Source organism: Diprion similis, chromosome 9, assembly GCF_021155765.1.
Source record: "Diprion similis isolate iyDipSimi1 chromosome 9, iyDipSimi1.1, whole genome shotgun sequence".
In the NCBI taxonomy this organism is placed as follows: domain Eukaryota; kingdom Metazoa; phylum Arthropoda; class Insecta; order Hymenoptera; family Diprionidae; genus Diprion; species Diprion similis.
The window spans coordinates 6,550,929-6,568,329 of NC_060113.1; the positions used below are offsets into that span (position 1 = coordinate 6,550,929).

Below are 17,401 nucleotides of genomic sequence, written 5' to 3' on the forward strand. Positions count from 1 at the left end.
ATACCTACGCACGTACCTATATATGTACATTACCATGGAGGATTAGCTAGTTGCTGCCGGCCATCTGCGAAACGGTGTTTTTAAATTCTAAAAAAAGTTCGGTATTTTCTGCATCGAAAAGATATAATGAAAAATCTGATGGTAAATGAGGTTATATTTTTGTCAAAAAGCAACAAACTTGAATAATTTCATAATTTCACTTTCTTCACGATGGCGAGATTAACACCTAAGCTTGTAGGGTTTTAATTTTTAGGTAAGTAATCTGAATTTCCTGTGATAATCTTTTGTTAAAAAAAAATTTTATCTGTTAGGTTAGATTGAAATTTGCATTCTTAGACATGTTAAATTGATGATATTTTCTTAGTTTTAGTTCTCTAACAAAATTTAATCTCAAAATCAGGCATCATTGTAAGGAATGTAACCTTAGGGTGGCGCAGAAAAACCTATTTTTTTTTTTTTTTTTTTTTTCTCTCTCTCTCGTTACGGTGTAATTTTATAGACAAAAAAAAATTAAGTTTCCGAAAGTTTCAGTTCAAAATTTGAATTTTGAAAGGTCGCTCATAATTTTTTTTTTCAATTTTTTGGTGCATTTCTTTAGATTTTTTCGAGAGACCTTTTAATTTTTATATTAAAATTTCATAAATTTTTTTTCTTCAATTTAGTAAGAAAGAATCGATAACAATACACCACGACGTGAATTAAAAATCAAACAAAATACTGAAAATATAATTTTTAAAAATTTGGAGCAACCTCTTAAAATTTTTTTTTTTTTTAGCTGTCCTTTGGAGTCGGCTCTTAAAACATCAAAAACTAACATTTTGTCACACGAGACTCAGAAAAAAAAATAGTCGATTTTTTTTTGCGCCACCCTAATGTAACCTATTATTTACATTGACAATTCGATTATTCTTAGCAACTATTGTAAAACATGCAAATTGCGTAATAGCAATTTTGTTAAATTGTTTTCTAGCCTGAAGATGGTAAGCTGCAGCCTTACCGAAACGTCGTATCATTAAATAATTTTTTTTGTTACAAAATAACCTACGACGAACGACGAACTTCTTCATTATTACCTAAAACAAGATGGCCACGAATCCAATAAAAAAAAAAACCCCACGATTTTTATAATTAAAATTTTAAATGAATTGTATTCGGTACATAAATATTCACATGAATTTTCAAATGAACCAATTCGATAATCTGTAAAAATATATGACGAAACAAAAAGACAAAAATACGTTCAATAATAAATAAAAAAATATTTATTACGTTTTTTTTTCAGTTCGGTGTTGTTTGTTTGTTTGTTTGTTTGTTTTTTTTCATTTAATGTGTTTATACACAATGTTAACAAATCGATTAGAACCGCGTTTCATTGCTTCGACCCGTAAACTCTAAAGACGGCGGCAAAAAATTTAGAGAATTGTTAAATTTTTCTAAAAACGACACATCGGGGTTTTTTCGTGTCGCTGATGACGAATCCGAACTCGGATTTTCTTAAATTTTTCTCCATCATTCTGAATTTTGAAAATCTGAGTTCGGATTTCCGAAAAAAAAAACGTAATTTTTTTTTTTTTCCCTTTTTTAGTTTCTTCATCTATAAATCTTATATTATAAACAATTGTGCTGATTAGACTATATTTTTATGTTCGTTCATTACTAAAGTAACTAAAAAGTGCAAAAAAAAAAACGAAACGCGGCACCGATTTCTTACAAATTTGAGAAAAATTCTGTTTATCTACATTTGTCACTTGAGATTTTTCGACGTCTGTTTAAATTAAAAACGTCTTAATTAACCCTCCTCTCCCTCTGTTATGGAGTTGGTACGGGTTACAAATCCGAGATGATAATCCAATCGAATCGATTCGCATACAGATCGAATAATCAGTCGGTCAAAAAGATCAACTGAAACGTTTTGCGCATTTTTGTTTGATTCTGTTTTTTGGTTTTTCGCTTTTTCATCGAGGGGTGATTAATGATGTTTTCCAATCTCGTGAACAAGAATCGACAGAACTTCATTTCAAAAAAAGATGTTAAATAAATAAATATATAAAAAAAAATGAGAGACGAGTTTAATTTTTTTTTTTTTTTTTCAACAAATCACGAGTTCATTAAGTCGAATCAAGGAGTCTGCACGATGCAAGGTCCTTGCACTGATGATTTAAAGTAATATCATGGATGATTGAACGCTTCCGTGTGATAAATTTGTTTCTTTAATTCTTACCTTTTACAACTCCGTCCTGCGTCGTCATCATCGGCTGGAGCCCCCGCGCCTGAGTCCTGAAACAGAGGAAAATAATTCTGTTTTAGAAGTGAAACCGAAGATGCTAGATATTGAACTGATCGTACAATTAATTGTTTAAACAATTTTACAAATAAAAAGTATAGCGATTAGTGATCGATCGCAAAACGAATTTCACACGCGTTTTTCTCAAAAACTATATTTTTCGAGGTGGTTGTCAAGTTCTACCTTACCGATTCCTTTGAAATTTGATGAAAATCTTTTTTATATATCTCTCTATCGCTCCTGCCTTGGATTTTGGAAAATTTTAATTTTAAGTATTTTTAAAAAATTCGAAAAGGTCAAGAAAAAGGGGGTAAAAGAAATGTTTTTCTTTATGTCGACGCCATTTTGTGAATTTGTTTTTTTTTTTTTTTTTTTTTTTTTTTTTCATTGGCAAAAGTCAATCCGATAGCGACATCTTTACTAATGTAGAATTTTTTTAATTTGTTTGATTTAAATCACTACAAGGGATGGAATCATGTCAACCAGGGAGCACCGTCTTTTTTTTTTTTTTTCTTTTTTTGTAGCCCCCACTTCACCGGCCTGTAATTCGACGATTATATTCTTCAAATATCAACGGTAATCATATAAAAGAATGGATAATGAAAGTGTTCTTAATTTTTTTTTTTTTTTTTATCCTAGTTTGAAAAATGCCTAAAATTTTGGCTTCTAGACCAGAATACCCCCTTAAAGGGTTAATAAGGTAATGAAAAAACGTAATAATTTCATTGTGCAGACAATTGCATCTAAAAAATTTGTCACCGCAGACGCCTTAAGTATCCTTAAATTTTCTGGCAGACATTGACACAAGAATGACGCATCGTCGGATGGTCACGGAAGATTATCGCGACTAGAGCTAGGATTAAAGACTCGGCTGTTCTCTCTGGCGCACTATACATACATACATACAAGAGAACAAAGAGTGCAATGCAAAGCAGAGCTTGCACTCGGTGCGCTGACGCCCGTTTCCGCATTTCGAAGTCTTAATTGAGCCAGGAATTCTCTCTCGTTTCATTGGTCCTCCACTCGGTCGTTGCACTCGACATTGTGCAATTGGGATTGAAGAGAATTTTACGCAGAAGACTCTTCGACCCTCCATCGTCTGAATGCGAAGTCTGAATGCATTTGACGACGTAGCAATTTTCGGTGGTTTGGAGAAAGCTGCATTATCGAAAGGAAGTAGAAAAATTTTTATGAGAAAAGATACTTTGAAAGCTCGAAAAATAATGTTTCCTTCGAAATCGATGAAAATATGAAACCCACCAAATTTTTTTTGTAACAGCTAAAAAGAGTTTAACAACATTATTGGTAAGTTTACTTTATTTTTATACTGCAAATTTTTATAAATAATCCGAAAAACTTTCTACGCGAAATTGATTCATTAAAACGCAAATTGACGTTGTTAAAAATTCATTCTGGACGAAAATAGAAAACAATGGAAAACAAAGAAAATGAACAATCGATAAAAATTCAAATTCAGCGTTAAAAAAGCATGGAACAAAAATTTGATATTTCTGAAATTGTTTAGAACCGCACTTTTTTTTTATTTGCATGGTTGGTTCTTGCGCCAAATCAAACCTTTAGTTTGGCCTTCATGCGTGTCATCGATCAGGAAAAAATTACTAATAACCAGAATTTTGTATAATTTTGTTACTTTGTTTTATGTAGAATAAAATGTTTCCCTGAGGAGGGTCCAAAAAAAAAGGGCCGAAACACTAGAAAAGAATATTCCTGTCGTTCTGACCAACATATCCATAAAGTTTTCCATACAATTAAAGTAATTGAGGTGAAGAATTTTATCATCATACATTATATATATGTATATTAGGGTGCTTCATTTGAAACGAAATTTTATTTTTTTCGCGGACACATCAAAATTTTGTTTCTTCTATCGAAAAAGAAATTCCCTGAAAATTTGAGCCCTGAATCTTAATTTTAAGAGGTTCCTCTCGATCGATGTAGATTTCCCATTTTTAATAACATGTAATTCACGATTTTTTTGATTTAAATTAACATAGCTCCGTTTGATTTCATGGTATTTTATTGCGAATAGTCAGAATTTGTAGTATATTAGTGACTCTTTGAAAGTACCCACTAACATCTTTTTATACTTGAACCCGTCTCATCGATATTTCATATGAAATTTCATATTTTTTTTGGATTTTAATACATTAAACTGTCTATACCTTTTGGACTACGCACCTCAGAAAATCCATACAGGGCTATTTTTGTAGGAAATTTAATTTCCTACAAATTGTTCTTTGACAATTTTTTTATAACTTCAACTGTTTTGTTGATAAGTACGAAAATATAACAATTTTTAAGAAAATTGGGTTTTCGATACCGACACCGATGAGACGGGTTCAAGTACAAAAAAATGTTCGTGGGTACTTTCAAAGAGTCACTAATATACTACAAATTCTGACTAATCGCAATGAAATACCATGAAATCAAACGGAGCTATGTTAATTTAAATTAAAAAAATCATGAATTACATGTTATTAAAATGGGAAATCTACATCGATCGAGAGGAACCTCTTAAAATTAAGATTTAAGGGCTCAAATTTTCAGGGAATTTCTTTTTCGATAGAAGGAACAAAATTTTGATGTGTCCGCGAGAAAAAAAAAAATTTTCGTTTCAAATGAAGCACCCTAATGTATATACATAAACGAAACATGCTCGAAACGTCGAGATCTAGTGAAAATTCAATTATTCATTCTCTCCGTGATTTCAATAACTTCCTTTTTATATCTAAATCTCATAAAACTGTGAAGTTAAAAAAACATTCAGCGATATCCATCGCTTCTCTTCCATAGTAGCGTCAGATTTATGGAGTACAGACCAAGAGACGTAACCGCCGCCATCAAACTCCGGTGGCTGGACACGAGAGAAGGGAAGACGATAAGCGATGACTAACACCCGAGAGCTTATAGTTCAACCCTTTGTGTCCTTCGCCCCTTGAATTTTGCATAGAAATACACACACACACACACACAGACACACAATATATATATATGCACACAAAGAAAGGACGAGTGGATGGCGGGTAGGCAACAGAATGCAAATACACTTGCCGAGAAGACTGAGTGTGGAGGGATCCAGCAGATTTTTATACTTCAACGAAAGGGTCACTCCCCTTGGTTATATCGATTTTGCAGTTTAATTTACTCAGCGCAGCGAGCTTCCCAGCTGCACCATGTAAAGGCTTAGGCAAATTAGGAAATGAGGGACGCAGATGGGTGTGAGACACAAAAGGTATGCATGGATGCTCGAGATTAGAAATGAATGATTAAAATTTGAGATCGTTTCAGTTCTCTTGATGATTCCGTGAAATTGTACACTTTTTATACAAGTATTCATGGGAATTTACGAGGTTACGCCACCAATTACGATTTAGCGAGAGACAAGTATTTCACTTTTCACATATCCAACCATCCAAGTTTCCGATCAGAATGCTTGGATGGTGAGAAATGTGAAAAGTGAAAACCGAGTAAGCTCCAAGGGTCGATTTCAATATCGTCCTCGCAAAGTGCTGCTCGTTCAAGCGCGATGGCAAACTATCTGCAAAATGATTACATTATACGGCTTCGACAAATCCTGTTTAAGGAGATTACAACGATTTATCGTGCGCGATGTTATGCGCCGATACGAGTCGAGTAGTTGCGGTTCAAATTTCTAAATCCTAAGTGGGCATATCGACACCTGTAAGGAAACCATCGCCACTGTAACACTTGAGTCTGCGTATATGTAATGACTTGGTTACTCCATTGATCGTTGTGGGTGGATCTGCGCTATTTCCACTCACAGGTATACCTGAAGGTATCCGTTGTACCAACACTATAACCGATTGTAATCTACATACGTAGAACTGTTCAAAGTCACATTAAACGACTTATGTGCTTTGCAACACCTGCATTATAGCACGATGCATTTTCTATCCAACGGTGAAAGGAATTATGGTTATTACATTTATAGGGTTTGTAGAGGCAACATAGACGAGCATTTTCGGAAAGTCATCCTAACGGCTGTGGAGGGCTTTGAAGGATATGGTACCGCACATTTAGTCGTATTGTGATGAATCAGATGTGATTTGCATTTTCGACCCAAAGTTTTATTCAGCCGCAATAAACACTGCAAAGTTCTCGTAATAAATCAACAATTCGAACAACTGCTGCAACAGATCCAAAGACGTGAAATTCTATCCCGAATTACTCGTTTGTTATCGTTTTTTAAAACTTCATCGTTTTGTTGATTTCATACGAGAACTTTGTAGTGTTGTCTGCGACTGAATAAAACTTTGGGTCGAAAGTGTAGATCACATCTGATTTATTACACTAAGATCAAGCTCATGGTACCATATCCTTTAAAGTACCAAATCCTGAACGTATAGTGCTCATATCGTTTGATTACTCACTCATTCGCTTGTGGAGAAAAAAAAACGATGCCGATTGAGGACAATTTTTCATTCACGCATAGTGACTGGTGATTTTGAATGAGATTATCTGCAATTGAATTTCATAATCCATCCGCACGGTGCACAAAAGATACCCTTATGGATATGGAAATATGCCCGATTCACAAGGACAGCAATGGGTAAGGTTATAACAGTCCTCTTGACAGAGTAATCCCTGGAGCAAAGCCCAAAGGACACAGTCGAGTCGTGCCTAAGTGCAGAGTTCTGGAAGTCCGGAAGTAGGTATGTGCTTGCAAAACGCGCAGATTGCGAAGTGCGTCGCCTTGGTTACGTATGTACATTATATTATATTATATTATAATAGCGTTGCTGTGGCTCAGCTCAAAATAATGATACGTAAAAAACTAAACACACACGTTGTTGATGTCGTATATCTGTGAAACACGTGTGATGTGGAACAAATTGTAGCACCATGGAAACGTTTGGAATTGAAACACGGCTCCACCTATTGAATACTTATAACACAACCTAGATAACAAATGATGTTAAGGTGCTTATAAAGACCCGTTGTACACCTCGAAAACGCGGGGATGCAAAACTCCTATACCGCTCAAGCGATCAGAGTGAAACTTGGGCAGTTAATGCCTTATTTTGGCAAAAAGTGGAGCGTCTTTTTACTTTTTCAAAATTTTGAAAAAATTTTACAGATTGGTTACCACTCACAGAAATTGACCAAATTTTTACAGTTATACTGAATGGATCGACCTATCAGGTATGATGCCACTCGGCGGTGATGAAACACACATTTTGAGCCCAGTCCCATGAGATTTGATGGTAAAATGACGAAATGGCAGCTGATCTGGTTTTCGATTACGAAGAACACCGAAATCTCATTTTGGCGACATTTGTTACCGACATTACGAGCATGCCGGTAATGTATGCGTGTAATGTCGGTAAAAAATTACCGGCATGCATAAAAGGTCGGTAAATAAATGTCGCCAAAATGAGATTTCGGTGTTCTTCGTAATCGAAAACCAGATCGGCTGCCATTTCGTCATTTCACCATCAAATCTCATGGGACTAGGCTCAAAATGTGTGTTTCATCACCGCCGAGTGGCATCATACCGGATAGTTCGATCCATTCAGTGCAACTGTGAAAATTTGGCCAATTTCTGTGAGTGGTAACAAACCTGTAAAATTTTTTTTCAAAATTTTGAAAAAGTAAAAGGACGCTCCACTTTTTTCCAAAATAAGGCATTAATCGTCCTTAAAGTTTTACTCTGATCGCTTGAGCGGTATAAGAGTTTTGCTTCCCCGCGTTTTGAAGGTGTACAACGCTACTTTATAAGCACCTTAAGTGCGGTGTTGGATATTTAATACAGATGTCAATAGATTAACTCACACCGCCATCTATTAAAAACTTATACAACTTATAAATGAATTAGAACTCTTCAACCCCAACGTCGACAAACGGATTTCCGAGTCTCTGGTCCATGAGTTTATGACCTGATTAGTGAAAAACAGCATCTTTAAGACTAACAGAAAAAGAAACATAGAAACCCAACATATCATTGCAGTTCGCCGAGCCATGCCGCTTAGAACCTTCTCGCCTAGTTTAAAAATCCGATAAACTTGTTGGCGTAATAAACGGGATTAAACTTTCGAAGCATATGCCAACCGAGAAGCTAGGCTAATTACGTAACGGTTACCGTACCCGGCAGGATAATCCAACCGGTATATCCCGGGATATTTCAATATATTACAAGGATTAAATTGTTATACCCTCTTTTACACAACCTTTATATTTCGAGTTCAAGTAGATGAAAACGCGTCGGGAAATCCTCAAGTCTGGAAATGGAATTCTCATCTATTGACCACAATTAGTATACTGCGAAGAGAAGAAGAAAATTGGCTACAATGAAGCTGAGCAAATTAGCGAGAGTCATTTCTATTTCCGCATCAAATGAACGATTTCACAACGATATTCATGAATGTATCAGGATGTATGTATATAGTAAAGTCTAAACAATCTCCAGACCAAAGAATAATGAAATAAAGACTAAATATGCACAGTTGAAGGTAATCAAAATAAGTTATGTCGAAACAATGTTCCTTTAATATAAAGAGACAAAGAAATTGTCAGACTGAAGTTAGTAACATTAACGTAACGAAACATCGGGGAGAAAAATGACTATATTATTGCAAGTTAATAGTAACTTTGAAGTCAGATAGTCAAGTTTTCGAAATATGAATACATTCTGCCTTGTCGTGATTTACTGAATTTCACACATTCCTGCAACAGTAAAACAAAAAAAAAAAAAAAAAAAAAAAACCATTTTCTGAAACGTTAATCGTTACAGTAACCTTACTAACTTCAGCCTCAAAAAGAATTCAACGAGTTATTAGAAAAAGAGATGAGTTGTCGGTAACTTTCGACAAGTTTTTCATTTTGATACCTTCTGACTGGACCACACATACGATGTACCCTGAACCATAAAGAAGAAAACTCCTAATTTAGACAACAGAAACAAGTAATCATGAAAAAAATAAAAGACCACACTCGATCTCGTGACTGATCGTTAGTTCCAGTCTCGATATTCACCAAGAGAATACATAAATTTTACATAAACCGACTGGTCCTGCAGCAACCAAAGCTTCAAACGGGGTTGCAGAAGCATCTCTTCTCCGCTAAGTCGTGGCAGGCATATACCGGAATATGTAATATGTGTGTGTACATCACACACACATACACACATGCATATGCATATATGTATAATGCATGCGAAATATAAATAGCCTCTCGGCTATTACACCGGCGAGTAATTTTCAGTTCTTGGTGGTGCATGAGGTTCGAGGTGGTGGCTTTAAAATAGAACCTTTTCACACGGTGAAAAGAAGATCGCGACTTTTTAATTGCGTCTTTCAAGGCGAGCCAGGAGAACCAACCAGCTAATGCATCATTCTGCCTCGGCTTAATCCTTACGATGCTGCTGCGCACCTCTTGTGTGTACCTAACACTGACGTCACATCGGAATTGCTGGATACCCTATGTCAAAAAACGTTGCCTAGGAACGTAGACATCGATTCGAATAATTTGATTGAAAAAATTCTGGAATACTCCTTGACTGTTATATTTTATGGCAAATTATATTTATCTTTGGCAAAAGTGAAATTTTGAATATAACGAAAAAAAAAAAAAAAAAAAAAAAAAAAAAAGAAGGAATTTCATCAAACTAGAGGATTCAGGAAAATGGATCATTTTTTAGTAAAAAAAAATCACAACACAATGAAGTTTCAATATTTATCTTGGATAAAATCTGATTTCTTTGGATGTTTTTTCATAAGGAATTTACGGTAACGATAAAGCTTTGCAGTTAGTTGTTTTCCAAGTCAATTTAAGATTTATGGTACGTTACTGCAGCTGAATCAGATAGACTTTGTACTTCATCATCAATTTTTCGAACTTCTTTTAATCAAGTACAATCGCAAAAATCCTTATGATTTTCAAAAGTTCTATGAGTTTTGATTACTAAAAAAAAAACTAAAATTTGTGGAATACAATTTCCCGTATTTGAATAGCGCTAAAATTATTTCATTTTTCATTCGTCTATCTATTGATCAAACGAATATAGATTATACGCGTTTCAATATCAATATACTTTTTGCTCCTATTTAAAATCTGTTAGCTAGACGCGAATGTAATACAATTATTTGAAAAATTCATTAACACAGTATGAATACAGTGTGCAATAAGTATCGAGAACACGTTGGTCTTTCTTTTAAGTTTTGTTTCTTCTTCTTTTTTTCTTTATTTTGACAAGTTTCACGACCCCCATTAAATTCCTCTGGGTATCTAGTCCGGTACAGCCTGCAGGCAAACATCTCTCTGAATGATCGATTCAATTTTTAACTCTCAGCGATCTCGCGTCGAGAGTTCAGAGAATTAATTAATTAAATTCTCACAACACGAGAGTCGTAAAAAACGTGAATCCTTCCTTTTCCATAGTTTTAATACTCGTCTTGTATGATAATCATATTAATCATTTCATTCATGCAAATATTATTTATCTACCATATATGTATAATATAAATGTCGCATCTTAGAATCTCAAATCACCCAATTCTTGACCTCACAATTTCTGTTTACTTTCAAAAATTTTCAGGTAATACCAGCACCTCCAAAATGACTCAAAATTGTTTTTTTGCGAATTTTTCTCATGCGAATATCTTTGAATTATGAATATTTAAACCTTTCTATATCATTATTTCAAAACTCTAAAACAATATTACAAAAATATATATTTGATTCCGATCATTTTAAAACTTTAATTCCAAATTTTGAATCATTCGAATTTCAACCCCAATCATTTTGGAGATCATTTCCATGATTATATCACTGTTCTTCTATTTTTTAAAGAGCAGTTTTAAATTCATTAAATATTGAAATTTTCAAATTCTCCAAACATTCAAAATTTCACTATGTTCCAAAAAAAAAATTAAACAAAATAGAAAAAAAACTGGGAAAGTTTTCAAGGTACTACAATGACTTGGAACATAAGATCATCAAGAATTGTATAATCTGGCATGGAATACGCTATACAGATAAAATAATTATCTATTAAGGCAGACATTATAATATAAGTTTTTTGCATTTCACCGGCATGTTAACCGTAAACTCCATATGAAAAGCATGCAAAATAATCTGATTTGATCCAAGATAAGTAATGAAATATCGTAAAAATCGTTAATTCATTCTTTTTTTTTTCAAAATTTCAACTCCACTCACTAAAAAAAAATACCTTTTCATCATTGCGCGGCATCTCAATATTTATTTATTCATATATATATATATATATTTTTTTTTAATTAACATCTGTGTCTCGAGTGTTACTCAGTCAACCTTCAGCTGAGAATATTAAAAATTCATTGAATTATATTTTTTTTTTTAGTAGATCGATCCATTCTCCTGAATTCTCTTGTTTGATGAATTTTTTTTTTTTTATTTTGAATATAAAAAATTCGCCTTGAAACATTGAACAGTTAAAGAGTATCCCGGAATAGTTTCAACTTATTCTCGAATCGATATCTCCGATTCTACGCAATGATTTTTGACGTAAGATCTACAGCACAGATTATACTCTCGGTGAAAGAGTTAAACACCAATAAAAATTATAAGAATAACGTACAGATTTCCTGTTATTCGAAAGTCTCGATCGAGTTTCGGACGGTAGATTATATACGTATAATAATACATGTTACATATAGTGACGTAAGAAGCGGGGAAAAAAGGGCATCGAAAAAGTCACTTATACCGTCTAAGAGAGCGGCGGCACGGTGGTGTTTATAATTTGCGAGCAAAAACCCATGTACAGTAGTAGGTAAGCGAACAGCTGCATTACGTCAACTATACAAGTGTGTAGTACTTGAGTCGTTCTTTGACGACGGAAGCTGGCTGGCTGCTCACTGCCATGCAACTCTCACGTAATACCAACCATCGGCAACCTAGGTAGGTAGGTAGGTACCTAATTATCATAATTTTTTCCCTCACGTTTCCTGCGTGCCACCAATTAAGGTGCTTATAAAGACCCGTTGTACACCTCGAAAACGCGGGGATGCAAAACTCCTATACCGCTCAAGCGATCAGAGTGAAACTTGGGCAGTTAATGCCTCATTTTGGCAAAAAGTGGAGCGGCTTTGTACTTTTTCAAAATTTTGAAAAAAAATTTACAGATTAGTTACCACCAACAGAAATTGGCCAAATTTTCACAGCTACGCTGAATTGATCGAACTATCCGGTATGATGCCGCTCGGCGGTGATGAAACTCACATTTTGAGCCCAGTCCCATGAGATTTGATGGTGAATTAACGAAATGGCAACTAATCTGGTTTTCGATTACGAAAAACACCGAAATCTCATTTTGGCGACATTTGTTACCGATATTATGTGCATGCCGGTAATGTATGCGTGTAATGTCGGTAAAAAATTACCGGCATGCATGAAAGGTCGGTAACAAATTTCGCCAAAATGAGATTTCGGTGTTGTTCGTAAGTGAAAACCAGATCAGCTGCCATTTCGTCGTTTCACCATCAAATCTCATGGGACTGGGCTCAAAATGTGTGTTTCATCACCGCCGAGTGGCATCATACCGGATAGTTCGAACCATTCAGTGCAACTGTGAAAATTTGGCCAATTTCTGTGGGTGGTAACCAATCTGTAAATTTTTTTTTTTAATTTTGAAAAAGTAAAAAGACGCTCCACTTTTTGCCAAAATAAGGCATTAACTGCCCAAGTTTCACTCTGATAGCTTGAGTGGTATAGGAGTTTTGCATCCCCGCGTTTTCGAGGTGTACAACGAGTCTTTAAGCTGTACCTCCATATCTAATAAAACGCGTCAATGACGATCCCGTCCATTTTCTCGCCATATTCGGCAGCTTTGGAAACGGTTTTTTTTTTTTTTTTTTTTTTTTTAAATCCTATTTTTTTAAATCCAATTAACAGACAGATTTTACTACCAACTTTCAATAAATAATTATAGCCCACGGTGTACTTGGCCTCACGATCCACTTTCTTGCTTGTAACATGAAAACGATTCATGATAGCTTATATATATTACAAATTCTTTTACAAGCTTATATTATTAGGGAAAGGAATTCGAACGGTTATATCAGGGTTATGAAAGACTCGTTAGTTTTAAATTCGACTGCATCTCTGGTCATCTTGCTTGATGCATGAAATGGATTCACGGTATTACATGAAAGAGGAAGATCGACTCGCCTGTAAGCTGATCGATTACATTCAACAAGCAACGCAGTTTTGCTGAAATTAATTCTCAGCATTATCGGGATCATTGTGAAGTGTTGCGAGTCAATGGAATTGCCCATACAAAGTTAACACCGATAAGCATAGAGACTAGTAAACTTCAGAGGGCATTGCACGAGGCATATCGAAAGAGGCAGGCTTCAGAAGACATGAAACGGACGGTGGTTGGATAGATAGATCCCCCCGTCAATAGATTGGAAAAGACAGATACGTACGTGCGTTCGAACGCATGAATTTGCTCATTCGACTGTGAAAGAAAGAGATACGACAGACTGCAGCATCCGTCCACCGCGACCTGCATACATTGTAAATGTGAGTGGATGACCAAACTGGAATTGACAGCGGCAGATCGCAAGTCTTGATTTTGAAATAAAAAAAACCGTTAACGTCGTGCGTAAGAATTTATCCACCAGACATCTTTCAAGCTAAATTGTAATGTCATGGTTATTTATAGATTTCCACAACAATGTAACAACGAACTCTTAAAAATTCAAGTAGGCACAGTAGCGGAGGGTTGAAAGATTAATTACGTGTGTAATACCACCTTTTTTATAATGTATGATTTAATTCGAGAAAAGCTGTAAGAACGACGAAGAGAAAAATAGTGTGAAAGAAACGGTGAGAAAGAGACCAAGAATCAGAGCTCACCTCTGTGTAAATTGCTGGCTTTGTCTTCATTATTGTGGAACAAAAGAGCACGTCTTTTCTTTATAATCATTGTAGGTGTATAAAGTACTAAAACTGATTGTGCAGTACAAATGAGAGAACGCATTAGGAGCTTTACTGCCTCATGAGACTCCAGTAAAGTATAAATCAGAAGCTGGCTATAGTTAAAGTACTCGCGAAATACCCAGACGACGTTAAACCAGATAGATCGTCATGAGTACGTTCGACTTTTAGTTATAGTTGCAGAACTATATTATACGTATCACAGATGCAGACTTTCCCGATTGCTAAACATTAATTGTTTAACCTTCCTTCGCCAATAAAAACACTGTTTCAACGATAGTTTTACAATTAGTCTAAAAGTTATTGGACACTGCCAATATGAACGTTCCAAATAACAAAAGTTAGCAAAATGTCGAATATGTTATTACATGAGAATATATAGTGGAATGAGAAGAAGAAACATGAAACATTGCATCGTAATGTCTTCGATGTTTTAGCATGACAGCTAATGGATCGATGATGCAATGTTACAAAAGGTGATCAATATACGGTATGCAGATGTGGATATAAGTACGAGTATGTGTCACAAGTTCTGCACAGCGAAAATGCCATGAAATTTTCAATCAACGAGATGAAGAAGCTCGTCGAAGAGATATCGCGACCGAGAAAGACAAAGAAACGATTGCAAGGAAGAGGCCGATGACGTTAACAATTCGATTCACTCACGATTAGCTCATTCAACGTATGTTCGTATGTATAAAAATATGATTATGTCACGAAAGAAATGGAGCTGAATGATGCCTGCAAAGCGTGAAATGTCATGGTTTTTTTTTTTGAGTCTCGTGTGACAAAATGTTAGTTTTTGATGTTTTAATAGCCGACTCCAAAGGACAGTTCAAAAAAAAATTTTTTAGAGGTCGCTCCACATTTTTTAAAACGTCAGAAATCGTCAAAAAACGATATTTTATTTTTTTTTATTTTTTCTCATTACGGTATAATTTTATAGACAAAAAAAAAAGTAAGTTTCCGAAAGTTACAGTTCAAAATTTGAATTTTGAAAGGTCGCTCATAATTTTTTTTCCATTTTTTGGTGCATTTTTTTTACATCTTTTCGAGCGATCTTTTAATATTCATAGTAAAATGTCGTAATTTTTTTTTCTTTAATTTAGTTAGAAAGAATCGATAACAATACACCACGACATGAATTAAAAATCAAACAAAATTCTGAAAATATCATTTTTTGAATTCAATTTTTTGACGATTTTTGAAATTTTTAAAAATTTGAAGCGACCTCTTAAAATTTTTTTTTTGAGCTGTTCTTTGGAGTGGGCTCTTAAAACATCAAAAACTAACATTTCGTCACACGAGACTCAAAAAGAAAAAAATAGTCGTTTTTTTGCGCCTCCCTAATATATATATATATATATATATATATATATATATATGACGAAAGTTGAAAGTATAAAGACCGAAAATGTCGTTGAATCTATTGACTACACCTCACAGATTACTGTAAGGCAATCACTTAAATTGGATGTAAAAGAAACTCTTCATACATGCCAAGCACAAAATGTAGTCAAGACGCTTTTCTATTACCCATTATCTGTGTATAAGTGTAAGTCTACACAATATAAGACAACTATAAGCATGCTTCGACTTTTTTAGACATCAGACTGTCTAAATCCATATCGAAATACATAAAAGAATGTAAATGATGAAGTTAGTAACGTTACTGTAACGATGCACGTTTATGAAAAATCATGACTTTCCGAAACTCAGTAAACAATTGTAAACAAAATTGTAAACTTTTATTCCGAAAAACCAACTCCTTAAAAGTCATTATCGAATTTCTCAATAATCATTTTTCACCCTAGTCCATCGTCCATACGTTAAACGTTACTAACTTCAGCCTCATAAAAAAAAGACAGAGATTAAAGACACTGAAACTGAAATTGATTTTCCGTTTCAAATGTTCATTATAATCGGTAATTTGAAATATTTGAATTATGTAGTTTCTAGATATAAAATTTTACCCTCCGAAATCACATGCGTTTAGACGTAACGCGCCTTTGCACTGTCACTCGGTCTCTATGACAAATGGATGAAGCTTTTCCTTGACGTTCTCTCACGACATACCATAAGGGTCGAGTGATAAATTGAGTCTTGATAGTCGGTGCTGGATCAACTCTCTACCATCTCATCCGTAAAATTACTTCGAAACCCTGCAAAAAGTTGCTGCAGGCTCGTACGAGCAGCTCGTCCGTTTCCAGGGATAACGACACGTCAGGTACTTTAACGTTTCACTGTGAATACGTACACATAAAATACCTACTTTGCACACATGCACTGTGCAAATGAATCTTTGCAAGTAAAGGGTGACTGTATTTCACAAATGAATGTGATATGTAAAAAAATGAGAAAATATGGGTCATAATAAAGTAACGAAAAAACGAGTTTGGATATCAACGATTGTATTCATCGTGAATGTAAAGTTCCGGATATTGGATACCGAGATTCATCTGACAAATCCCCATCAAGTTCCCTTGTGATATCTCAAAAAAAGGTGCAAAGTTCATTGCTTATCCATTGTTACAATAATATTTAAAAATTTATGAGATAATTAGACACAAGAAGTCACATAGTGACTGTAATAATGCAGAGTTGATATACTTTTCTGAAATGACTGGTAAGAATATTAGATTCTTATATTAAAAAAATGACAGTATTCGCAAATGATTGTATTAAATTTTCTAATGGGGACTCGAATAACGGAAATTAGTATAGTGATTTGGAAAGAAAGAAAATTTTGCACGTTCGATACAAACGCATTACAATTTTTGCAAATTTGCTATAATTATAATTACGAAATTGTTATAATTCCTAGTTTTCCTTTAGCGATCTCGATATTGCATGAAAACAGTCTGACGATGAATCATTTTACTCCTCATTCTTTCCGGAATGTACGTGTTTCCGCACGCCACAATATTACTGGATATTCAATTAAGTAATATTTATCGTCTAAAACCACCGAACGGTTATTAAAAAAAAATTAGAAAAAATTCAAAGGTATTTTTGAAACTGATCTCAAACATATGAAAAATCATGAGTCAGATTAAAAATGGTAAGAGAAAATCATTGGTCAAATTGGCATGGAATGCCTCATAAATACTTATCTGTTATATATATATATATATACGGTTTTTCTGCTAAATGAAT

The 17,401-nt window shown here is 34.4% G+C and overlaps 1 protein-coding gene across 4 annotated transcripts in view; it reads right to left on the bottom strand.

Moving 5' to 3' along the window:
• Positions 1-17,401, bottom strand: part of LOC124410142 (protein phosphatase Slingshot homolog 2) — a 166,176-nt gene that overhangs the window by 143,438 nt on the left and 5,337 nt on the right. For all 4 annotated transcript variants that reach the window (XM_046888293.1, XM_046888292.1, XM_046888291.1 and 1 more), the window contains exon 2: positions 2,222-2,277. In XM_046888293.1, coding sequence (XP_046744249.1) covers positions 2,222-2,277 — 56 coding nt within the window. The remainder of the gene's footprint in view (positions 1-2,221; positions 2,278-17,401) is intronic.